Below are 19,107 nucleotides of genomic sequence, written 5' to 3' on the forward strand. Positions count from 1 at the left end.
AGCCCACACATATTCACATAACTCCGTTCAAATCCCAGTTGTGTAACTACCTTGTGTAGGGTAAGGAAGTCAGAGAAGGCGAGGTTCAGAAAAAGAACGAGACCAGCACTTTATAGGAACAGTTCACCTTTAATGCGGTGAGAAGGGACAGAAGTCAGATTAGGGAGCTGCTTGCTGCACTACCCCAAGAAAAGAGTAAGTACATATAGGCATGGGTGTGGAAAGCGACTGTCTCCTCCACGGCTGTTCGGAGTAGTTATCTCTTAAAGGGCTGGGGCGAGAAATTCTGGAGATCGGCTAGAGGCTGGACCAGCTGGGAGCTGGGCGTAATCAACCTTCAGGCCCATTTTTTCCTTTGCTTTGCATAGAATGATGGGGAGGACCCAGAAGGGAGTTTTAACTCCAGGCTATTTTGAGCCATGTAGCTATCCTTCACCTTGGGGTCCTCTTTATTTTTCCATCTATAAAATGGGGATGATGTCTATGTTATTGTGAGGATTAAACTGCAATATGTGTGTGCAAACAGGTAGGCCAGGACCCGGCCCCTAGGAAGGGTTCTGTCAAAGTGACTTTCTTTCTATAACCTGGCTTTTATGCCACACTTCCTACTCAGCACCTGTGGCAGACACAGATCTTCCCCAGTGAATATTCTAGAAAGTCACTACCCATTGATTTTAGTTGGCACAAAAGAGGGAATGTGTTTGCCTTCTTGGCACTAGATATGGCTGCACATTGGAATTACTTGGAGAGCTTATAAAAACCACCAGGGTCTGGGGCACAACCCCCATTAGTCCCCAGGGATACAGCCCAGGCATCACAGTTTTTGAAAGATCCTCATTGATTCTGCGGTGTGGTCAAGGTTGAGAACCATTGCCCCAGAGCACTTGGTCTCCAATTCGTTCCAAAGGCAGGTAGGAACAGCCTGGGAATCAAGTTAAACTGCAGGTGCTGACTCAGTGGGTGGGGGTGGGACCTGAGGATCTCCATCTCTAACAAACTCCCAGATGACATTACTGCTGGTCTATGGACCACACTTTGAGGAGCAAGGCTCCTCTGCAATTCATGGACTTCACCAGCTTCCATATCATTATCTCATTAGAACGTCATAATTGCCTCCCAATCACTCCACAACTGGACAGGGCTTGAATTATTCTGTTTGGCTGATGCTCAAGATCAAGTATGTGAATGGGTAGAGGCAAGCCTTCTGGATCTTCCTCTTGGGAGACCAAAAATCTGGACTGACCCAGAAAAAGGGCTTGATAAATTAGAGTGAGAAGAGATCTGAGTAATCTTGTCTGAGCCCCACATTGTTTGGCTGGTGAAATAGGCGATGAGCAGGGAGCTGACTTGCTAAGGTCACATAGAGAACTTAGGGACAGCAAGGGACCTGGGACCCAGGACTTCTCTCCCCTTGGACCTGGCTGCTTTCTTCATCTCTACTGAGGCTCTGAGGTGTTTAATGTTTTCTGTGTTACATCCGTGGTCTTCATAGCAATCCCACGAGGCAGGTTTTATTCCCCAGTGAGGAAAACAAAGCTCTGAGAAGTGAAGTCTGCAGGAAGTGGCAGGACTGGGATTCAAACCCAGGAGTCTTCGCTGTTTCCCAGACATTAATGCATCTCCCATGCTATCTCCCCATCAGACTATGAGGTTTTTTAGGGTAAGGATCTGGGCTTCATGGGTGGTCTTAGTGGTAAAAGAGCCCACTTCCCGATACAGGAGATGTAAGAGACGTGGGTTCGATCCCAGGGTTGGGAAGATCCCCTACAGGAGGTCATGGCAACCCAGTAGTCTTGCCTGGAAAATCCCATGAACAAAGGAACCTGGGGGGCTACAGGCCAGAGGGTCTCACAGAGTCGGACATGACTGAAGTGACTTAGCACATGCGCAGGGTAAGGATCACTTCTCATTCTGGTTTGCGCTGGCAAACCAGGGTTCAATATCTAACTCAGTTAATCCGGTATTCTTAGGCTTCTCTTGTGGCTCAGCTGGTAAAGAACCCACCTGCAATGCGGGAAACCTGGGTTGATCCCTGGGTTGGGAAGATCCCCTGGAGAAGGAAAAGGCTACTCATTCTAGTATTCTGGCCTGGAGAATTCCACGGACTGTATAGTCCATGGGGTCGCAAAGAGTCATACACGCCTGAGTGACTTTCACTTCAATTCACTTTAATCCACTCCAGAGTTCTGCATTTCTGCTGATAAAGACCCTCACCCCCAGGACACCAGCTCCTCTTTGGAAGCTCTTCCCTTGTCCTTTCAGTTCAGTTCAGTCTTTCGGTCGTCTCCAACTCTTTGCGACCCCACAGACTGCAGCACGCCAGGCCTCCCTGTCCATCACCAACTCCCGGAATTAACTCAAAACTCATGCCCATTGAGTCGGTGATGCCGTCCAACCATCTCATCATCTGTTGTCCCCTTCTCCTCCAACCTTCAATCTTTCCCAGCATCAGGGTCTTTTCAAATGACTCAGTTCTTCGCATGAGGTGGCCGAAGTATTGGAGTTTCAGCTTCACCATCAGTCCTTCCAATGAATATTCAGGACTGATCTCCTTTAGGATGGACTGACTGGATCTCCTTGCAGTCCAAGGGACTCTCAGGAGTCTTCTCCAACACCACAGTTCAAAAACATCAATTTTTTGGCACTCAGCTTTCTTTATAGTCCAGCTCTCACATCCATACATGACTACTGGAAAAACCATAGCCTTGCCTTGACTAGATGGATCTTTGCTGACAAAGTAACGTCTCTGCTTTTAATATGCTGTTTAGGTTGGTCATAACTTTTCTTCCAAGGAGCAAGCGTCTTTGTATTTCACCACCAGAGTCACCATCTGCAGTGATCTTGGAGCCCCAAAAAATAAAGTCAGCCATTGTTTCCACTGTTTCTCCATCTATTTGCCATGAAGTGATGGGACAGAATGCCATGATCTTTGTTTTCTGAATACCGAGCTTTAAGCCAACTTTTTCACTCTCCTCTTTCACTTTCATCAAGAGGCTCTTTGGTTCTTCACTTTCTACCATAAGGGTGGTGTCATCTGCATATCTGAGGTTATTGATATTTCTTCTAGCAATCTTGATTCCAGCTTGTGCTTCATTCAGCCCAGCACTTCTCATGATGTACTCTGCATATAAGATAAATAAGCAGGGTGACAATATACGGCCTTGACATACTCCTTTTCCTATGTGGAACCAGTCTGTTCTATGTCCAGTTTTAACTGTTGCTTCCTGACCTGCATACAGATTTCTCCAGAGTTCTGTTCCTTTGCCCTTTGCTCCAGCCTTAAAGCAGTTTCTCCACCCAGACCATGCCACCTCCACCAAATTTAGTCAGACCAGAATCCAGTACTCTTGCCTGGAAAATCCCATGGATGGAGGAGGCTACTCCACGGATGGAGTAGGCTGCGGTCCATGGGGTCGCTAAAAGTCGGATACGACTGAGCGACTTCACTTTCACTTTTCACTTTCACACATTGGAGAAGGAAATGACAACCCACTCCAGTGTTCTTGCCTGGAGAATCCCAGGGACAGGGGAGCCTCATGGGCTGCCGTCTGTGGGGTCGCACAGAGTTGGACACGACTGAAATGACTTAGCAGCAGAATCCATATCATGTCATACAGCAAAATGACCACATGGTGGCAGCAGATGACCACCTGTAAACTCTTCCAGTCCACCCTGTCTGCCCTGCATCTCTCTCTAGGCATTTGTCCAAGGGCTTTCCACCCATGAACCAAGATAACCTCCACAATAACCCGGTGCATTCATCCTCTTTATAGATGAGAGATCATATTAGTCCTTTGCTTAAATAACTTTTCATGGCTGCCCACTGCTCTCTGGAAAAATAAAAATTCTCAACCTGCCGTCTAGAAGCCTGCCCAGTGGACCCTTGCATTAGACTGCTGGGGGCTCAGATCCCAGCTCCACCACTTATCATTTATGTCACCTTGGTCAGATTTCTTGGCTATTCTTGGGTCTTGGTGTGCAGATCTGTAAAACAGGGTAATGGAATAGAACCTAGTCCTTCGTGGTCCAGGTGAGGATTACATAAGACATGTAGAGCACGTGGTTCTGTGCCGCACGTGGTAAGTGCTCGGAAAACGATAACCCCTCGTTACCATCAGACAGGAGGGCTCCCCTCACGGTCCCTAGGGTCTCTTCCTCTCTCTTTCCTTTTCTCCATCTCTGCTTCTCCCCACTTTTTTTCTGTTCTTACTCTTTCTTCTTATAGGGGCAGCATGTTCAATAGTATATTAGAAAGTGATACACGTAGGACTTCTCTGTAAGAAGTCCTTACAGTGACTTCTTACACTGTAAGAAGTCCAGTGGCTCAGACTCCACACTCGCAGTGCAGGGGAGGGGGCCTAGGCTCAATCCCTGGTCAGGGAACTAGATCCCACACACTGCAACTAAGAGCCAGTGCAGACGAATAAATAAATAAATAATTTTTTTAAGTGATGCATGCTATGAAAATGGAAGTAGAACCTAGTAAAAGGGGGTGGATTATAGTTTTAAACTGGGCAGTCAGGATGGCCTCCTTGAGGAAGAAACATTTGGCAAGTCACCGAAGGGGAGTGAGGGAGTTAGGTGTGTGGACAACAGAGAAAGACAGGCCATGGCAGAGCCTTAGTAAGAGTGTGTAGAGCAGCAAAGAGGCCAGTAGCTGAGCAGGTTAGGTGAGGGACAGTAGAGGCGAGGTCAGAAAGATAGTGGAGGGCGAGGTTATAGAGAACCTCACAAGCCACAGAAGGGACCGTGATTCTCACTCAGAGTGAGATGGGAGTCATTGCAGAGTTTGGAGCAGAAGGGCATGACCTGACACTTTTTTCAAAAGTATTTATTTTTGGCTGCACTGGGCCTTTGTTGTGTAGTTGCATCGAACAGACGCTCCTCTTTGCTGTGGGGCACGGGCTTCAGTAGCTGCAGCACACGGGCTCGGAAATTGCAGCTTAGAGGCTTTAGAGCATGGGCTCAGTAATTGTGGCACACCAGCTTAGCTGCTGCAGCATCTGGTATCTTCCTGGACCAGGGTTCGTGCCCGTGTCCCCTGCATTGGCAGGTGGATTCCTATCCACTGTGCCGTCAGGGAATTCCAGCCTGACACAATGTTAAGGAAGCAAGCACTCCAGCTTTCGTGTTGAGATAGGACTAGAGGGCAAGGGCAGGGGCAGGAAGACCTGGGTCCCATTCAGGTAAGAGATGGTGATGGCATGGAGCTGCAGGGGAGGCAGTGAGAATACTCTGGATATGCTTGGAAAGTGAAAGTGAAAGTCACTCAGTTGTGTCCGACTCTTTGCGACCCCATGGACTATATAGTCCATGGAATTCTCTAGGCCAGAATACTGGAGTGGGTAGCCTTTCACTTCTTCAGCGGATCTTCCCAACCAGGGATCAAACCCAGGTCTCTCGCATTGCAGGCAGATTCTTTACCAGCTGATCCACCAAGCCCAAGAATACTGGAATGGGTAGCCTATCCCCTCTCCAGTGGATCTTCCTAACCCAGGAATTGAGCTGCTTGGAAGGTAGAGCCAATAGCACTGCTGATGAATGTGAGAGAAGGAGAGAGGAGTCGGGACCAGCTCCAAACTTTTCAGCCTGAGCAACTGGAAGCGGAGGGCTGACTTTTACTATGAGATGGGGAAGCCTGCATGTGGGATGGCGTTTGAGAGGAGGCAGAGAGTTCAGGATGGACTCTGTGGATTTTGAGATGTCCAAGTGAAGGTGTGGAAGCAGGCAGTTCGACATTAGAGTCTGGAACATAGAGGTCTGTATTAAAGATACAGTTTAGAAAATCACTGACATGTACCAGAAGATGGTATTTATTTATTTGGCTGCAACAGGTCTTAGTTGCAGTATGCAAGATCTAGTTCCCTGACCAGGGATTGAACCCAGGCGCCCTGCACTGGGGGTGTGGAGTCTTAGCCACTAGGACCCCAGGGAAGTCCCAGTAGAATGGTATTTAAAACCATCACCAAGAGAGTGAGAAGGAGTAAAGGAAGGATCTGAGTACTGAACCCCAAGGTCCAGGAGATGTGAGTAGTGAAGGTGAAGGTGAATTCACAAAGTCACACAGTCCAGGTGCAAATCCGGCTTTACTGGGGAAACTTGGAGGCATTGGGTCATCGGTCCAACCTCTCATCTTCATGTGGAGAGAGACGTGGGGGTCCGGGTGTAGCTGCAAACCTCCTAGAGTATGCTGCAGGAGATGGACCCCTCGCCCCCATCCCCTACTCTGCATTTTTTTGGCAAGTGTAAGATTAGCCTTGCAAGTAAAGAAAACCTGATCTGAGCTCAGACCCCAGGGGAATTATTTGCAGTGCTGAGGGCAGGAGCCGCCCATCGGAAGTAGAGACTATGTGGAATCATTTCTGCTTTGGGAAGGGAGGCCCCCCTGGAGCCCAGCTGCTGCTAGAAACCTGGAGTGTGCGCTGGGGTCTTCCAGCACAGTCCAAACTGTTTTTCCAAGGCCCATCCTCTGACCTAGGGGCTCATGAAACATAAGCCTGCCAAATGGGAGTAGAAATCAATAAGTACAGGGACTTCACTGATGGACCAGTGGCTAAGTGTCTGCTCTCCCAGTGCAGGGGGCCCAGGCTCAATCCCCAGTCAGGGAACTAGACCCCACATGCCATAAATGAGAGCGTGCATGCTGCAATTTAAGCTGAAACTGAAGATTCTGGTTGCCGTAACTGGGACCCAGTGCGGCCAAATACATAAATAGATATTACCAAAAAAAAAAAAAAAAAATGAGTAGATTCAACTGAGCTGATAAGTCACTTCCAGACAGGCAATGATGGATGAATGCTGGAGGGAGGCCTGGAGTAGTCATCGTACAAAGCCCATCACGGAGGCTTTAGCCATCTGGCCATGGAGACCATGCCAAGTCTAGAGAGAAAGCCCCAGGTTCAGATGGAGGAGTAGCCTGGGGGCATTGGGCTTGCTGCTACAGTCGCTGCATGGGCTTCTTGACTTGGCTCAAAGTGTTAACCCAGAAGCAGCAGGAGATGTTGGCCGGTGTGGTTACTCCCCTAGCTGGCCAGCAAATCGTCCAAAGCTGTGTGGTTAGATCCTGAGTTATGGAGTCGTGATAACCTTGACAGTGCAAGCCCTGGCTGTCCCCAGGGTGATTTCCTTCCAGAGCGGTCGTGGATCACGATTCTGCCTGTCTATGGGAGGGAAACCTGCCTAAAATGGTGAAAGCCGTATACTTAGTACCCGGGAATGTGTTGTGTCAGCGGCACCTGAGGCTGGTGCTGGAAAATGTCGCCTTGCCCTCCGGTCTTGTGTGATCATGAAGGGTTGTATGCAGGTACCATTATGTCCAAGGAGAAAGCAAGGAAGGACCGATATCCAGAATGCAGGGCAGTTTGGGGGTTACAAAGGGTGCCACGGCTCAATATTCTTCCAGCAGGCCTCAGCATCATCCCTGGAGGACTTCCCTGGTGGCCCAGTGGCTAAGTCTCCGAGCTCCCAATGCAGGGGGCCTGGGTTTGATCCTTGGTCAGGAAACTAGGTCCCTGATCTAAGATCTTGCATGCTGCAAATAAGATCTGGTGCAGCCAAATAAATAATTTTTTAAAAATCATCCATGAAGAGGATGAGCACATGGTTGTAACGGATGCAGGCACAGCAGGTAGTGGCTGTGGCCTGCTGGGGGCAAGCTCCCTGCCACTGTCAGAGAGCGAGACACCGATAAGGTTTCCCATAATTGAGCACGGTAGGAATGGTCTATTACTGTGGCAGATTCATGCCCTGGCTCTGGCATGGGCAGCTGATTGAGGCTGTTTAGCATTGCTTATTCAGGTCTGGAAGAAGAGGAGAGAGGTTATTTACCCTCCACCCCGCTCTGTTTCCTGAGCTCGCTTGTGTATGTTCTTCCTAGATTTGTGGAGTCTGTCGTGTGCCTGGGATGGGGTAGTCAATCTGCCCTTTCCCAGAACGGTTACCTCCGTAAGCACCCAGGAATCGCCACACTTGCCTGACCCACCGGGGGGCTTGTCCACCTCCTCGGTGCCCAGGGAGGATCTTGAGGGGATGGCTCATGTCATTGCTCCCCGAACCAGCCACGCCAAGCCTCATTGTACCCCCCACCTGCAGGTGGCACGTGTGGAAGAGCAAGCGAATTCCAAGTTGACAGCTGGAAGAGGCGCCATCATCAGCAGACTGTATCCTAGCAGGGAAGCCCTGAGCCCGACACAGGTGCTCATCAGAGTCCTGAGAGTCTCGGTGCTCCCGGCGTGGTGGACGAGAGCAGCCACTCCGTACACACAGCCCTCGCTCACAGCGGTCAGAATCCACGACAATCGCTTTGCAGTTGGTCAGATCCGGAGGCCCCTGTGCCACCCGGAGCCATAGGTCAACGTTCCTGGCAAGTAATGCATATTCCCTGAGTGCGAGTAACTTCATAAGTCAAACAGGTCCTCAATGGGCCCTCCCAGACCTACGATAGTGGTTTCGCTGTTATGGTAGGTCCAAGTGTGGATCTAGTGCACCAAAGTGGATGTGATAGCCGCACAATCTCTCTCTCTCTCTTTCTTTTTAAATTTATCTTAGTTTCAGCACGTGGAATTTTTGTTTCTTCATTCAGGATCTTTTGTGGTGGCACATGGACCCTACATGAGTTACCGAAAGAAGTGTGTGAGTCCGGCTGCTCAAAAGCCAATAAATAGGCCAGGCTGGTGGAAAGGAAGGCTTGCTTTAGTTCAGATGCCGGCAACTGAGCGGGGAGGGGGGCGCATATCTGTCCCAAGGCCTCCGCCACCCCCCACCACCGCCAACTGCTCCAACAAGCAGGGAGTGAGAGCTTTCATAGAGTGAGGGGGAGGGGCTACGCGCAGAAGCAGCACAGCCAGCTGACCGTCACCTTCAAATTGGTCACCACTGGTCTGACCAGCCTCATCTTGGTTGCTTTAAGTACAGTTAATCTTCGGTTCTAGGGTCCATTTGTTCCCATTTCTTTGAGGTCAGTTCTTAGAATTATGGCAGCTTCTGTCCTGAGTACAGTCTAGTCATCATGGAGTTAACTTCTTCACCTGGTGTTTTAGTATCGATAAGACAGCTCACAGGATATGGCTCAGAACATTATCTACAGCCTTTGAGAAAGAACTAAAGGTTCTTGACTATATTTAATGACTACACTGTTATTATTATTATTTAGTCTCCTTTGACTGTTTTTCTTTCTTTCCACATTTCTCACTTTTCTGACTAAACGTATTCTTTGACTAAAGTTTTCCACAGACAAAAGGCAGGCAGGTGACATGGTGGGAGAGGCAAGGACCATCGGGTGTTGCTCCATTTCACGTGAGATCTTCATTCCCAGACCGGGGATAGAACCTGCGTCCCCTGGACAAAAGGTGGATTCTTAATCACTGAACCACCAGGGACGTCCCCATGACCACATAGTCTTTTAATCAGCTTTTTCATTCCAGATGCTCTCTTTAAGATGCAGGGCCTTACTGCAGGTTCATTTGTATGGTAACATTAGATTGAGTTTGTTGTCTCATTGTTGAATCAATCTCCACAACAAGGGTTCCCATATGGACATTCTCCTAATGGTCCGGTTCTGGGTGGTTCAAAGACTTGGCCCTGCAGCAAGACCATTAGCAATGGCTCATGAAGCTATGTAAAATGGACTATTTACAAAGATGTGAACAGGCTATAGAGAAGCTACAAGGCGGGGCAGTACCCCTGGGCTGGTAACTAGGGGAACACTACTGCCCTTGGACCAGAAGGGAATGGGAAGAAGGTCTTGTAGAGAGAGCCTCCTCTGTGATTACCCAGCCAGCCCTAAACCAGCCCCAGGCAACCCCACACGAGACAATAAACACCCCAACCCCCTCCTGCCCTCGCATCCTCTGCCAGCCTTCCCTCTCAGCCAAACTCAACTGGAAGACCAGGAGCAAAGGAACCTGATGATGCAGGTTGGCTCCCTGGCAGAAAACGCAGAAGGATGGAGAGTGGGCCTGGAGGGGCAAGTGGAAGATGCCGACACACAGGGGAGGGTGCGATTTTAGATAGGGTGGCCTAGTCCTCACTAGGAAGGGATCATTTGAGCAAAGACCTGTGATAATGTATCTAATCCTCACGACAATTGATGAGGCCGTCTTAGAGCTGAGGAAACTGACGTACGGCACTTAACTTACTCGTTGTCCAGAATCACACAGCGAAGAGTTGCCTGAGTTGGAATCTGACACCGGGGAGTTTAGCTCCAGGGATCCTGCTCTTAAACAAAATGGGATTTAGGGAAGTCATCATAAAATGAAAGGGCAAAGAAAATGTCAGGACATGCACGACTGTGATCAACAGTCATACTTGTTTTGTTGTTGTAGCCATGCGTTCCGGGAAACAAACTCACTCAGAAGGACAATGCAGATAGCGGAGTGCAGTTTATTACACCGGCGGGCCTGAGGCAGAGTCTCCTCTTAGCCAAGGACCCCAACCAGTTTTTGTGAAAACCTTATATACCCTAAATGTACTTGCTCAAACCCACCTCCCCAAATTCCTTGAAACTAGTCTGGACAAGGTAAAAGAGAGATTCGATCAAAGTTAACCCATGATTCATGTGTCACAAGACTAGATAAACAGTGGATATTTATCAATAGGCCTGTGGTCATATCCCGATAAATGTTAATGGAATCTACCACTTTGTTCTGTTACAGAGATAATTAGCATATTCTTTTAAGCAATGGAGAGTCCAAGTACAAGTCCTGAGGCTTTTTTATCCGGGGGGTCTGGTTTTCCATTGGTATGCCATTTCTATAGACACCGGGCACAAAGTTCAGAGTCCACTGCGGGGGGTGACCATGCGTGTAGCCTAATGTTCGCAGCCTGGCCTGAGATGGAGTCTAGCTCTGTCTGTTTCCTCCTTCCGTGTATTGAGCACTGACTGTATGCTAGCCATGGTGTTAGGTGCTATGGACAGGTATACAAGATGGACAAGATGCTGTGCTTGCCTCCAAAGAGTCCATAATCTAGTTGAAGAGTGGTGGGGGAGTATAGCCATCTGTACGAACAGGTTGTGATACATTCTATGGTAGAGATCTCTTCAGGAAAATTAGAGATACCAAGGGAACATTTCATGCAAAGATGGGCTCAATAAAGGACAGAAATGGTATGGACCTAACAGAAGCAGAAGCTATTAAGAAGAGGGGGCAAGAATACACAGAAGAACTGGACAAAAAAGATCTTCATGACCCAGATGATCACGATGGTGTGATCACTCACCTAGAGCCAGACATCCTGGAATGTGAAGTCAAGTGGGCCTTAGGAAGCATCACTATGAACAAAGCTAGTGGAGGTGATGGAATTCCGGTTGAGCTGTTTCAAATCTTAAATGATGGTGCTGTGAAAGTGCTGCACTCAATATGCCAGCAAATTTGGAAAACTCAGCAGTGGGCACAGGACTGGAAAAGGTCAGTTTTCATTCCAATCCCAAAGAAAGGCAATGCCAAAGAATGCTCAAACTACTGCACAATTGTACTCATCTCACACACTAGTAAAGTAATGCTTAAAATTCTCCAAACCAGGTTTTAGCAGTACATGAACTGGGAAGTTACAGATGTTCAAGCCGGTTTTAGAAAAGGCAGAGGAACCAGAGATCAAATTGCCAACATCCGTTGGATCATTGAAAAAGCAAGAGAGTTCCAGAAAAACATTTATTTCTGTTTTATTGACTATGCCAAAGGCTTTGACTGTGTGGATCACAATAAACTGTGGAAAATTCTGAAAGAGGTGGGAATACCAGACCACCTGACCTGCCTCTTGAGAAATCTGTATGCAGGTCAGGAAGCAACACTTAAAACTGGACATAGAACAATAGACTGGTTCCAAATAGGAAAAGGAGTATGTCAAGGCTGTATATTGTCACCCTGCTTATTTAACTTATATGCAGAGTACATTGAGAAACGCTGGGCTGGAAGAAGCACAAGCTGGAATCAAGATTGCTGGGAGAAATATCAATAACCTCAGATATGCAGATGACACCACCCTTATGGCAGAAAATGAAGAAGAACTAAAGAGCCTCTTGATAAAAGTGAAAGAGGAGAGTTAAAAAGTTGGCTTAAAACTCAACATTCAGAAAACTAAGATCATGGCATCTGGTCCCATCACTTCATGGCAAATAGTTGGAGAAACAGTGGCAGACTTTATTTTGGGGGGCTCCAAAATCACTGCAGATGGTGACTGCAGCCATGAAATTAAAAGATACTTGCTCCTTGGAAGAACAGTTATGACCAACCTATGACCCTATTAAAAAGCAGGGACATTACTTTGCCAACAAAGGTCCATCTAGTCAAGGCCATGGTTTCTCCAGTAGTCATGTATAGATGTGAGAGTTGGACTATAAAGAAAGCTGAGTGCTGAAGAACTGATGCTTTTGAACTGTGGTGTTGGAGAAGACTTTTGAGAGTCCCTTGGACTGACTGCAAGGAGATCCAACCAGTCCATCCTAAAGGAGATCAGTCCTGAGTGTTCATTGGAAGGACTGATGTTGAAGCTGAAACTCCAATACTTTGGCCACCTGATGCGAAGAGCTGACTCATTTGAAAAGACACCGATGCTGGGAGGATTGAGGGCAGGAGGAGAAGGGGATGACAGAGGATGAGAAGGTTGGATGGCATCACCGACTTAATGGACATGAGTTTGGATAAACTCCAGGAGTTGGTGATGGACAGGGAGGCCTGGCGTGCTGCAGTCCATGGGGTCGCAAAGAGTCAGACACGACTGAGCGACTGAACTGAACTGAAGTGAACGGTAGCATTACAGATAAAAGGCTGTAAGAGGGGCTTCCCTGGTGGCTCAGTGGTAAAGAATCCACCTGCCAGTAAGTGACGCAGGTTCAGTCCCTGGCCCGGGAGGATTCCACGTGGCGCAGAGCAACGGGGCCTGCGTGCCTCAACTCCTGAGCCGCAACTCCTGAGCCCATGACCCGCTATTACTAAAGCCTATGCCCGCAGAGCCTGCGCTCTGCAACAAGAGAAGCCTCCACAGTGAGAAGCCTGCCCACTGCTGCCCCTGCTTGCCGCAACTAGAGAAAGTAACAAAGACCCAGCAGAGCCAAAAATAAATGTTTTAAGAACTTTTTTAAATGCCATAAGAAGACTAAGGAAAGAGATTCATTACAGCTCGGTTGAGGGAAGCTTTCTGCAGGTGGCCACTGTGGAAGAAGTGTAGAATTGTAACAGCAGAAAGGGGAAGATAAGGGATTCCAGGGGAAGAAACCATGTGAGCAAAGATGTGACTGCATTTGGGGGATGGCTGGTCAACCTCAACTGAGGCGAGTACAAGAGAGATGACTTATTGCATTGATTTATTTTTACCAACAATGTTTTTAATATTTATTTATTTGGCTGTACCAGGTCTTAGTTGTGACACACAGGATCTTTGATTTTCATTGCAGCATGTGATCTCTTAGTTGTAACATGTGGGGTCTAGTTCCCTGACCAGGGATTGAACCTGGGCCCCCTGCATTCGAAGCATGGAGTCTTAGCCTCTGGACCACCAGGGAAATTCCAGAGAGATGATTTTAAGTGGGATACCCACAGGGCACTAAGTCACACTGGATCACAGAGCAAGGTAGAGACTTCCTTCCCAATTCTCCTTTTTGGAGAAACGTCTCAGCTGAGGGCTGCATATCTTTCAAGCGCTAACACTCGCTAAACTCCCTTTTTAACCCAAATTTTACTGATTCAGGCCTTCAAGTGAACAACTAAGCTCCGGATGGAGCTTCATAACGTCGTTCTCTTTTAATTGTCTTTATTTTGACAGGTTCTATTTCAAGCAAATGGTACTGTTTTTTAATTTACAGATAAATTATTTATTTGTATTATTATTTTCCTTTACAGGTAAACTTATTAAGGAAAAAACAGTCGATTCAAAGGGACAATATTGAGGTAAACATTCAGGTGGTTCACAGCTCTGGAAAAAATACAAAGGTAGCATACCAGTGATTGATGCTTAGGATACTCTGGTATAGGGGAAAAAGCAGGCAAAAGGGAGAAACTGAGAAAGAAGCCTGGGAAGGGGGTCAGATCATGGGGGGCCTGAACACCATGGTGAGGAGTTCTGTCAACTGTGGCCAGGCATTGGCCCAAGAAAAGGTAATGAAGGGTCTCAGATCTATGCTTGACAGGGCTGGCTGTGGCCTCTGAGCCCAGCGGGAGGGGTGACTGGAGGCTGGGACCGCACTGGGGAGGCGGTTATAAGACTCAAGTTGAACAGGAAGAGAGGGCCCTGGACCAGGGCGAAGGTGGAAAGAGAGGAAGGGCTGGATTTGAGAGCCCCCAGCACGCTGTGTCAGAAGGTGCCATCTGGCTGCCCTGGTGAGTACCAATTTCTTTTCTAGAGGCGACCGATCTCTCTGCCTCCCATTGTCCTGTCCACTGTGATTCACTAAGAAAATTCAGTAGTCTCTGATTGGGCTTTACTGAGGAAAGATAACATCAGAAGAGGCCAGCCCACCACAGTCTCTGCGGCCTCATTAGGGGGAATTGGAAGTGCAATCAGAGAGGATGGAGAAAAGAGACTCCCGCCTCCGCATTCTGTGTTTTCCTGCTGGAAAAGTCCGCCGTCGGCTTGACTGCTTGTGGTGATTCATTCTATTCCATACGATGAACATCTGATTTTCTAAGACTTTCAGTTTCATTTCACTGAACATAAGCCGTTCAAGGATCTTGTCCTGGAGGGCAAAGCAGGCGTGCAGTCTCTCCACTTCTTTCGTGTTTAGGCAGTTGCCGTTGGTTTTAGCTTCGCAAGTCTTGGATTGCTCGGCCTCTTCCTAAACTCCCCATGGCCACAAACAGAGGAAAAGTTGGTTAATAATGGTCATCCTTTCCCATGCCAGGTGAGTTACAAACATGATCTTGGTCAATTTCATGACCAGCATCTTTGCCTCATCTCGTGAGTGAAAGAATGGAGCCCAGGGAGGAAATGGCCCTTTGTCAGCATCACCCAGCCTTCATGAGAGCCCCCAAACTCCCAGGACCTAGGGCTGCCTTTGGTTCATAGGAGTAAGTGAAACGGCCCATTACATTTACAGAGGACGTAAAATCCTTAACCCAAACATATCTGTCTCTAGAGCTTGTGCTTTTCCCAACATGCCTCTTTAAAAAATATATATATTTTTTATTTTGTATTGGAGTATAGCCAATTAACAATGTTGTGATAGTTTCAGGAGGACAGCAAAGGGACTCAGCCATACATATACACATGTCCATTTCCCCCCAAATTCCCCTCCCATCCAGGCTGCACATCCCTGTGCTGTGTATTAATTCCTTGTTGGTTATCCATTTTAAGTATAGCAATGTGTACTCGTCCATCCCAAACTCTGTAACTATCCCTTCCCCGACCCGTCCTCCCCACAGCAACCGTAAGTTCATTTTCTAAGTCCCAGCACGCCTCTCTGAGAATTTAGTCGGGCCTCATAAAACCTCCAAGTCTCAGTGGTTCATGTAATACTCTGATCTCTGTCATCTTTATCTGTCGCGCCCCTCTCTGCAGGCAGTTGATAAGAATACAATTTTTTTTTCTTTTAGTATTCAACTACAAATTCCTGGTCTTTAAAGCCATTTAAGAATCAAATACTTCAGACATGCAGAAAAAGTAAATATCACAACAAATACCCATGTTGCTACATCAGCTTAAGAAATACAATATCACAAAGGTAATTGATGTCCTCTGTGGAGTCTGCTCCTGCCGTGTTCCCTCCATCCCTGAACCTTATCTCAACCGTAATCCTGAATTTGGCATTTATTTTTTCCATGAATATCTTTACTCCGTTTGATACCAGTTCTCAGTGGGAGGCTATTCTGCCCTCCCCTGGGAACACTTGGCTACGTCTGGAGAACTTTCTAGCTGTCACAAAAGGTGAGGAGTGCTGATGACACCTTGTGGGCGGAGGGATACTGACAAAATTCCTGCACTGTGCAAGACAGTCCCCTCATTACGGAGAATTATCCAGCCCCAAATGTCAGTCATGCAGAGGTTGAGAAACCCTGCCTTAATGTACTTTCACTGTACAAGGTATCCATACCCAAGGCAGGATATTATTTTGCATGTTTTTTTAACTTTATATAAAAGATGTCATAATCTAGATATATTTCTGCTGTCTTCATTATTCAGTTTGAGAGATGTATCTATGTTACACATGTTTTTAACTTTACCCATTTTAATTTCCCCCCTTTAAAGTAGTTCTTAGAGTAGTTCCCTGGTAGTCCAGTGGTTAAGACTCCATGCTTCCAATGCAGGGGGCCCAAGTTCCATCCTTGGTCAGGGAACTAGATCCCACATGCTGAAACTAAGAGATCGTATGCCACAACTAAGGATCCCATGTGCTGCAACTAAGACCCGTTACAACCAAATAGAATAAAAATAAATGTTAAAAAATACATAAAGAAGCTGTTACTGTTGTCAAAGCCTGTTGTCATCAAACATGAAGTAGGGAAGTCTGGGGTGGGCCCTAGTTGTTAGTCGAGGCAACTGAAGCTTAATGAAGAAAATGGTTTGTCCCCCCATCACCCAAGAGGGAGCTACAGAACAAGACTCTTAGACCAGAGTTGGATTTCTCCATCTTGCCCAATTCTCCTGATACCTTCCCTGTCTTCCCCACCCCACAATCTAGCTGTGACTCTGCCATCACCCTCAGCGGAAGCTAAGGCCCTCTTGCTCACCTGCTGGGGCTCTTGAGGAGTAGGTTTGAGTTCATGCTTGACCAGCCAGTTGCTAAGCAACAGCAGAAGGAATAGAAAGCCAAACAAGGCTGGCTTATAGCTGATCATCCAAGCCATCAATGCTCCTATGGTGCCCGAGGAAGCAAGCATCCCGTGGAGACTCCTAAAAAGAGACATGAGGTCCCCCAGCATTATGGCTTGAGAGCACCCAGGCCCTGAGGTCCTGCCTCAGTCCCCCCATCTAGGACAGTTGCCCTCCATGACAGGAGTCATGGCTACTTCCCCCTCTGAGTCATAACGGGCCCCTATCCCCAGCTGCCGCGTAACAATAATATTAACTCCCCTGATGTCTCAAGCAGCCACAATGTGCCAGACTTTGACAGGCAGTTCACAGGCATCATCTCATGACATCCTCACACCAGCCAAGTGATGGGGGCCTCTGTGATACCTCAGCCATTCAGCCATACTTCCAGGCCTCCTAGTTGCTGGGGATAAAGTGGTGAGCAGCACAGAGTCCCTCCCCTCACAGAGAGTGAGACTGCAAAGAAAAATCATCAAACCTTGGAAATAAGGCAAAAAGATTTCTGCGGGCTTGTTTGTGGTCATACTAGGATATTGTCTAACTGGCCCACTTGTTGGTCACTTGTTGTTTTATTGGATTTAATATTGATTAGGGCCCTGACTCTCTAAAGTCAGATGGAAAAGTTGATCCAGCAATTTCACTTGGATATATCCCAAAGAATCGAAACCAGGGTCTTGCAGAGATACTTGTATACCCATATTCATACCAGTATTACTCATAATAGCTAAAAGGTGGAAGCAATCCCCAAATCCACCAACAAACAAATGGATAAATAAAACTTATTTATGGTATAATAATTTTTAAAAGTTGTATATAACTACAGTGGGATTAGTCTTAAAAAGGAAGGAAATTCTGACACATGCTACCACATGGATAAACTTTGAGAACATTATGCTAAGTGAAATAAGCAAAAAGTAAAAGCTGTTTGACTCACTTATGAGCTAAATAGTGTGATCAGATTTATAGAGACAGGACTTCCCTAGTGGGGCAGTTGTTAAGAATTTGCCTGCCAGTGCAGGGGACATGGGTTCGATCGTTGGTCCAGGAAGATCCTACACGTTGCAGGGAAGCTAAGCCCGTGCACCATGACTACTGAAGGCTGTACACCTAAGCCTGTTCTCCGCAACCAGAGAAGCCACCCAGTGAGAAGCCCATACATTGCAACTAGGAAGTAACTCCTGCCCTCTGAAACTTGAGAAAAATGGTGAGCAGCAACAAAGACTCAGCCTGGTCAAAAAAATTTTTTTTTAATTTACGGAGACAGAGGTAGAATTTTGTTGGTTGGCAGGGGTTGCAGACAGAGGGGAATGATGAGTTGTTTAATGGGTACAGTTTTATAAGATGAAAAGCATTCTTGAGACTGTTTGCAGAATCATGTGAACACTCTTAACACTAGTGAACTGTACACTTTAAAACGGTTAAGATCGTAAATTTTATGCTATGTGTAATTTACTCCAATTTTTAAACGTTAACTTAAAATGAATTACAATTTCAAAATGACTTAGTTATTTCTGGAAAAAATGGATAATTTGCAAATGATTTTTTTTGTAAATAGATGCAAATGAATTCTGATAGAAAAAGTAACCTCAGTGTTTACAGTTTACAGCCTTGTAGGACTTTTTTTTTTTCTTATTAAACTTTACAGTCTTATTCCAGCATTCTGTGTTCTAATGACCAGTGACTATTTATCATTTTCTTATAGTTTCCTTTGAACCAGCTTTATCAACCTGCTGGTCCTCTCAATAATTCGTTAAATACATCTTTGACATATGCTCACTATTTTGTATGAGAGTTCTTTATGTTCAAATGTAAACTTTAATGACTATATTATTCTAATAGTATATTCAGTTAGTTGCCACTTGTTGGGCCTGTAGGAACCTGAGATAAACACATTGAAGTTAAATCTTTGTACATATACTGAAACATTTTCCTAGAATGTTTTTCTGAAAGTAGAGTTGCTGGGTCCAAAGAGGTTGCATATTTTAAAATCTAATTTTGTGTGTGTTGTTAGTCAGTCAGTTGTGTCTGACTCTGCAACCCCGTGGACTGTAGTCTTCTAGGTTCCTCTGTCCATGGAATTCTCCAGGCAAGAATACTGAAGAGGGTTGCCATTCCCTTCCCCAGAGGAATCTTCCCCATCCAGGGATCAAATCCAGGTCTCCTGTATTGCAAGCAGATACTTTAGCAAAATTTAATTTTAAATTTTATCAGATGACTGGGATTCCCTAGTGGTCCAGTGATTAGGGCTCTGTGCTTCTACCGCAGGGGGCATAGGTTTGATCCCTGGTGGAGAAACTAAGATCTCTATAAGCTGCTTGGCCTGGCCAAAAAAATAAATGTTTACAGGTACTAAGTTACTAAACTTGC

General features: G+C 46.6%; 1 protein-coding gene and 2 non-coding genes across 3 annotated transcripts; 1 reads left to right on the top strand and 2 right to left on the bottom strand.

Moving 5' to 3' along the window:
* Nucleotides 1-13,425: 13,425 nt before the first annotated feature.
* Nucleotides 13,426-13,498, bottom strand: TRNAS-CGA. Its single transcript has one exon. It is a non-coding gene; the product is annotated as a tRNA-Ser (tRNA).
* Nucleotides 13,499-14,470: 972 nt separating this feature from the next.
* Nucleotides 14,471-16,850, bottom strand: TEX46 (testis expressed 46). The gene is made up of 2 exons (XM_043910559.1): nucleotides 16,659-16,850; nucleotides 14,471-14,668 (listed from the first exon to the last, which is right to left on the bottom strand). The coding sequence occupies exons 1-2, from the start codon at nucleotides 16,848-16,850 to the stop codon at nucleotides 14,471-14,473; spliced, it is 390 nt and encodes a 129-aa protein (XP_043766494.1).
* On the top strand, nucleotides 16,193-16,265 carry TRNAW-CCA. The gene has a single exon. It is a non-coding gene; the product is annotated as a tRNA-Trp (tRNA).
* Nucleotides 16,851-19,107: the final 2,257 nt, after the last annotated feature.

Source organism: Cervus elaphus, chromosome 8, assembly GCF_910594005.1.
Source record: "Cervus elaphus chromosome 8, mCerEla1.1, whole genome shotgun sequence".
In the NCBI taxonomy this organism is placed as follows: domain Eukaryota; kingdom Metazoa; phylum Chordata; class Mammalia; order Artiodactyla; family Cervidae; genus Cervus; species Cervus elaphus.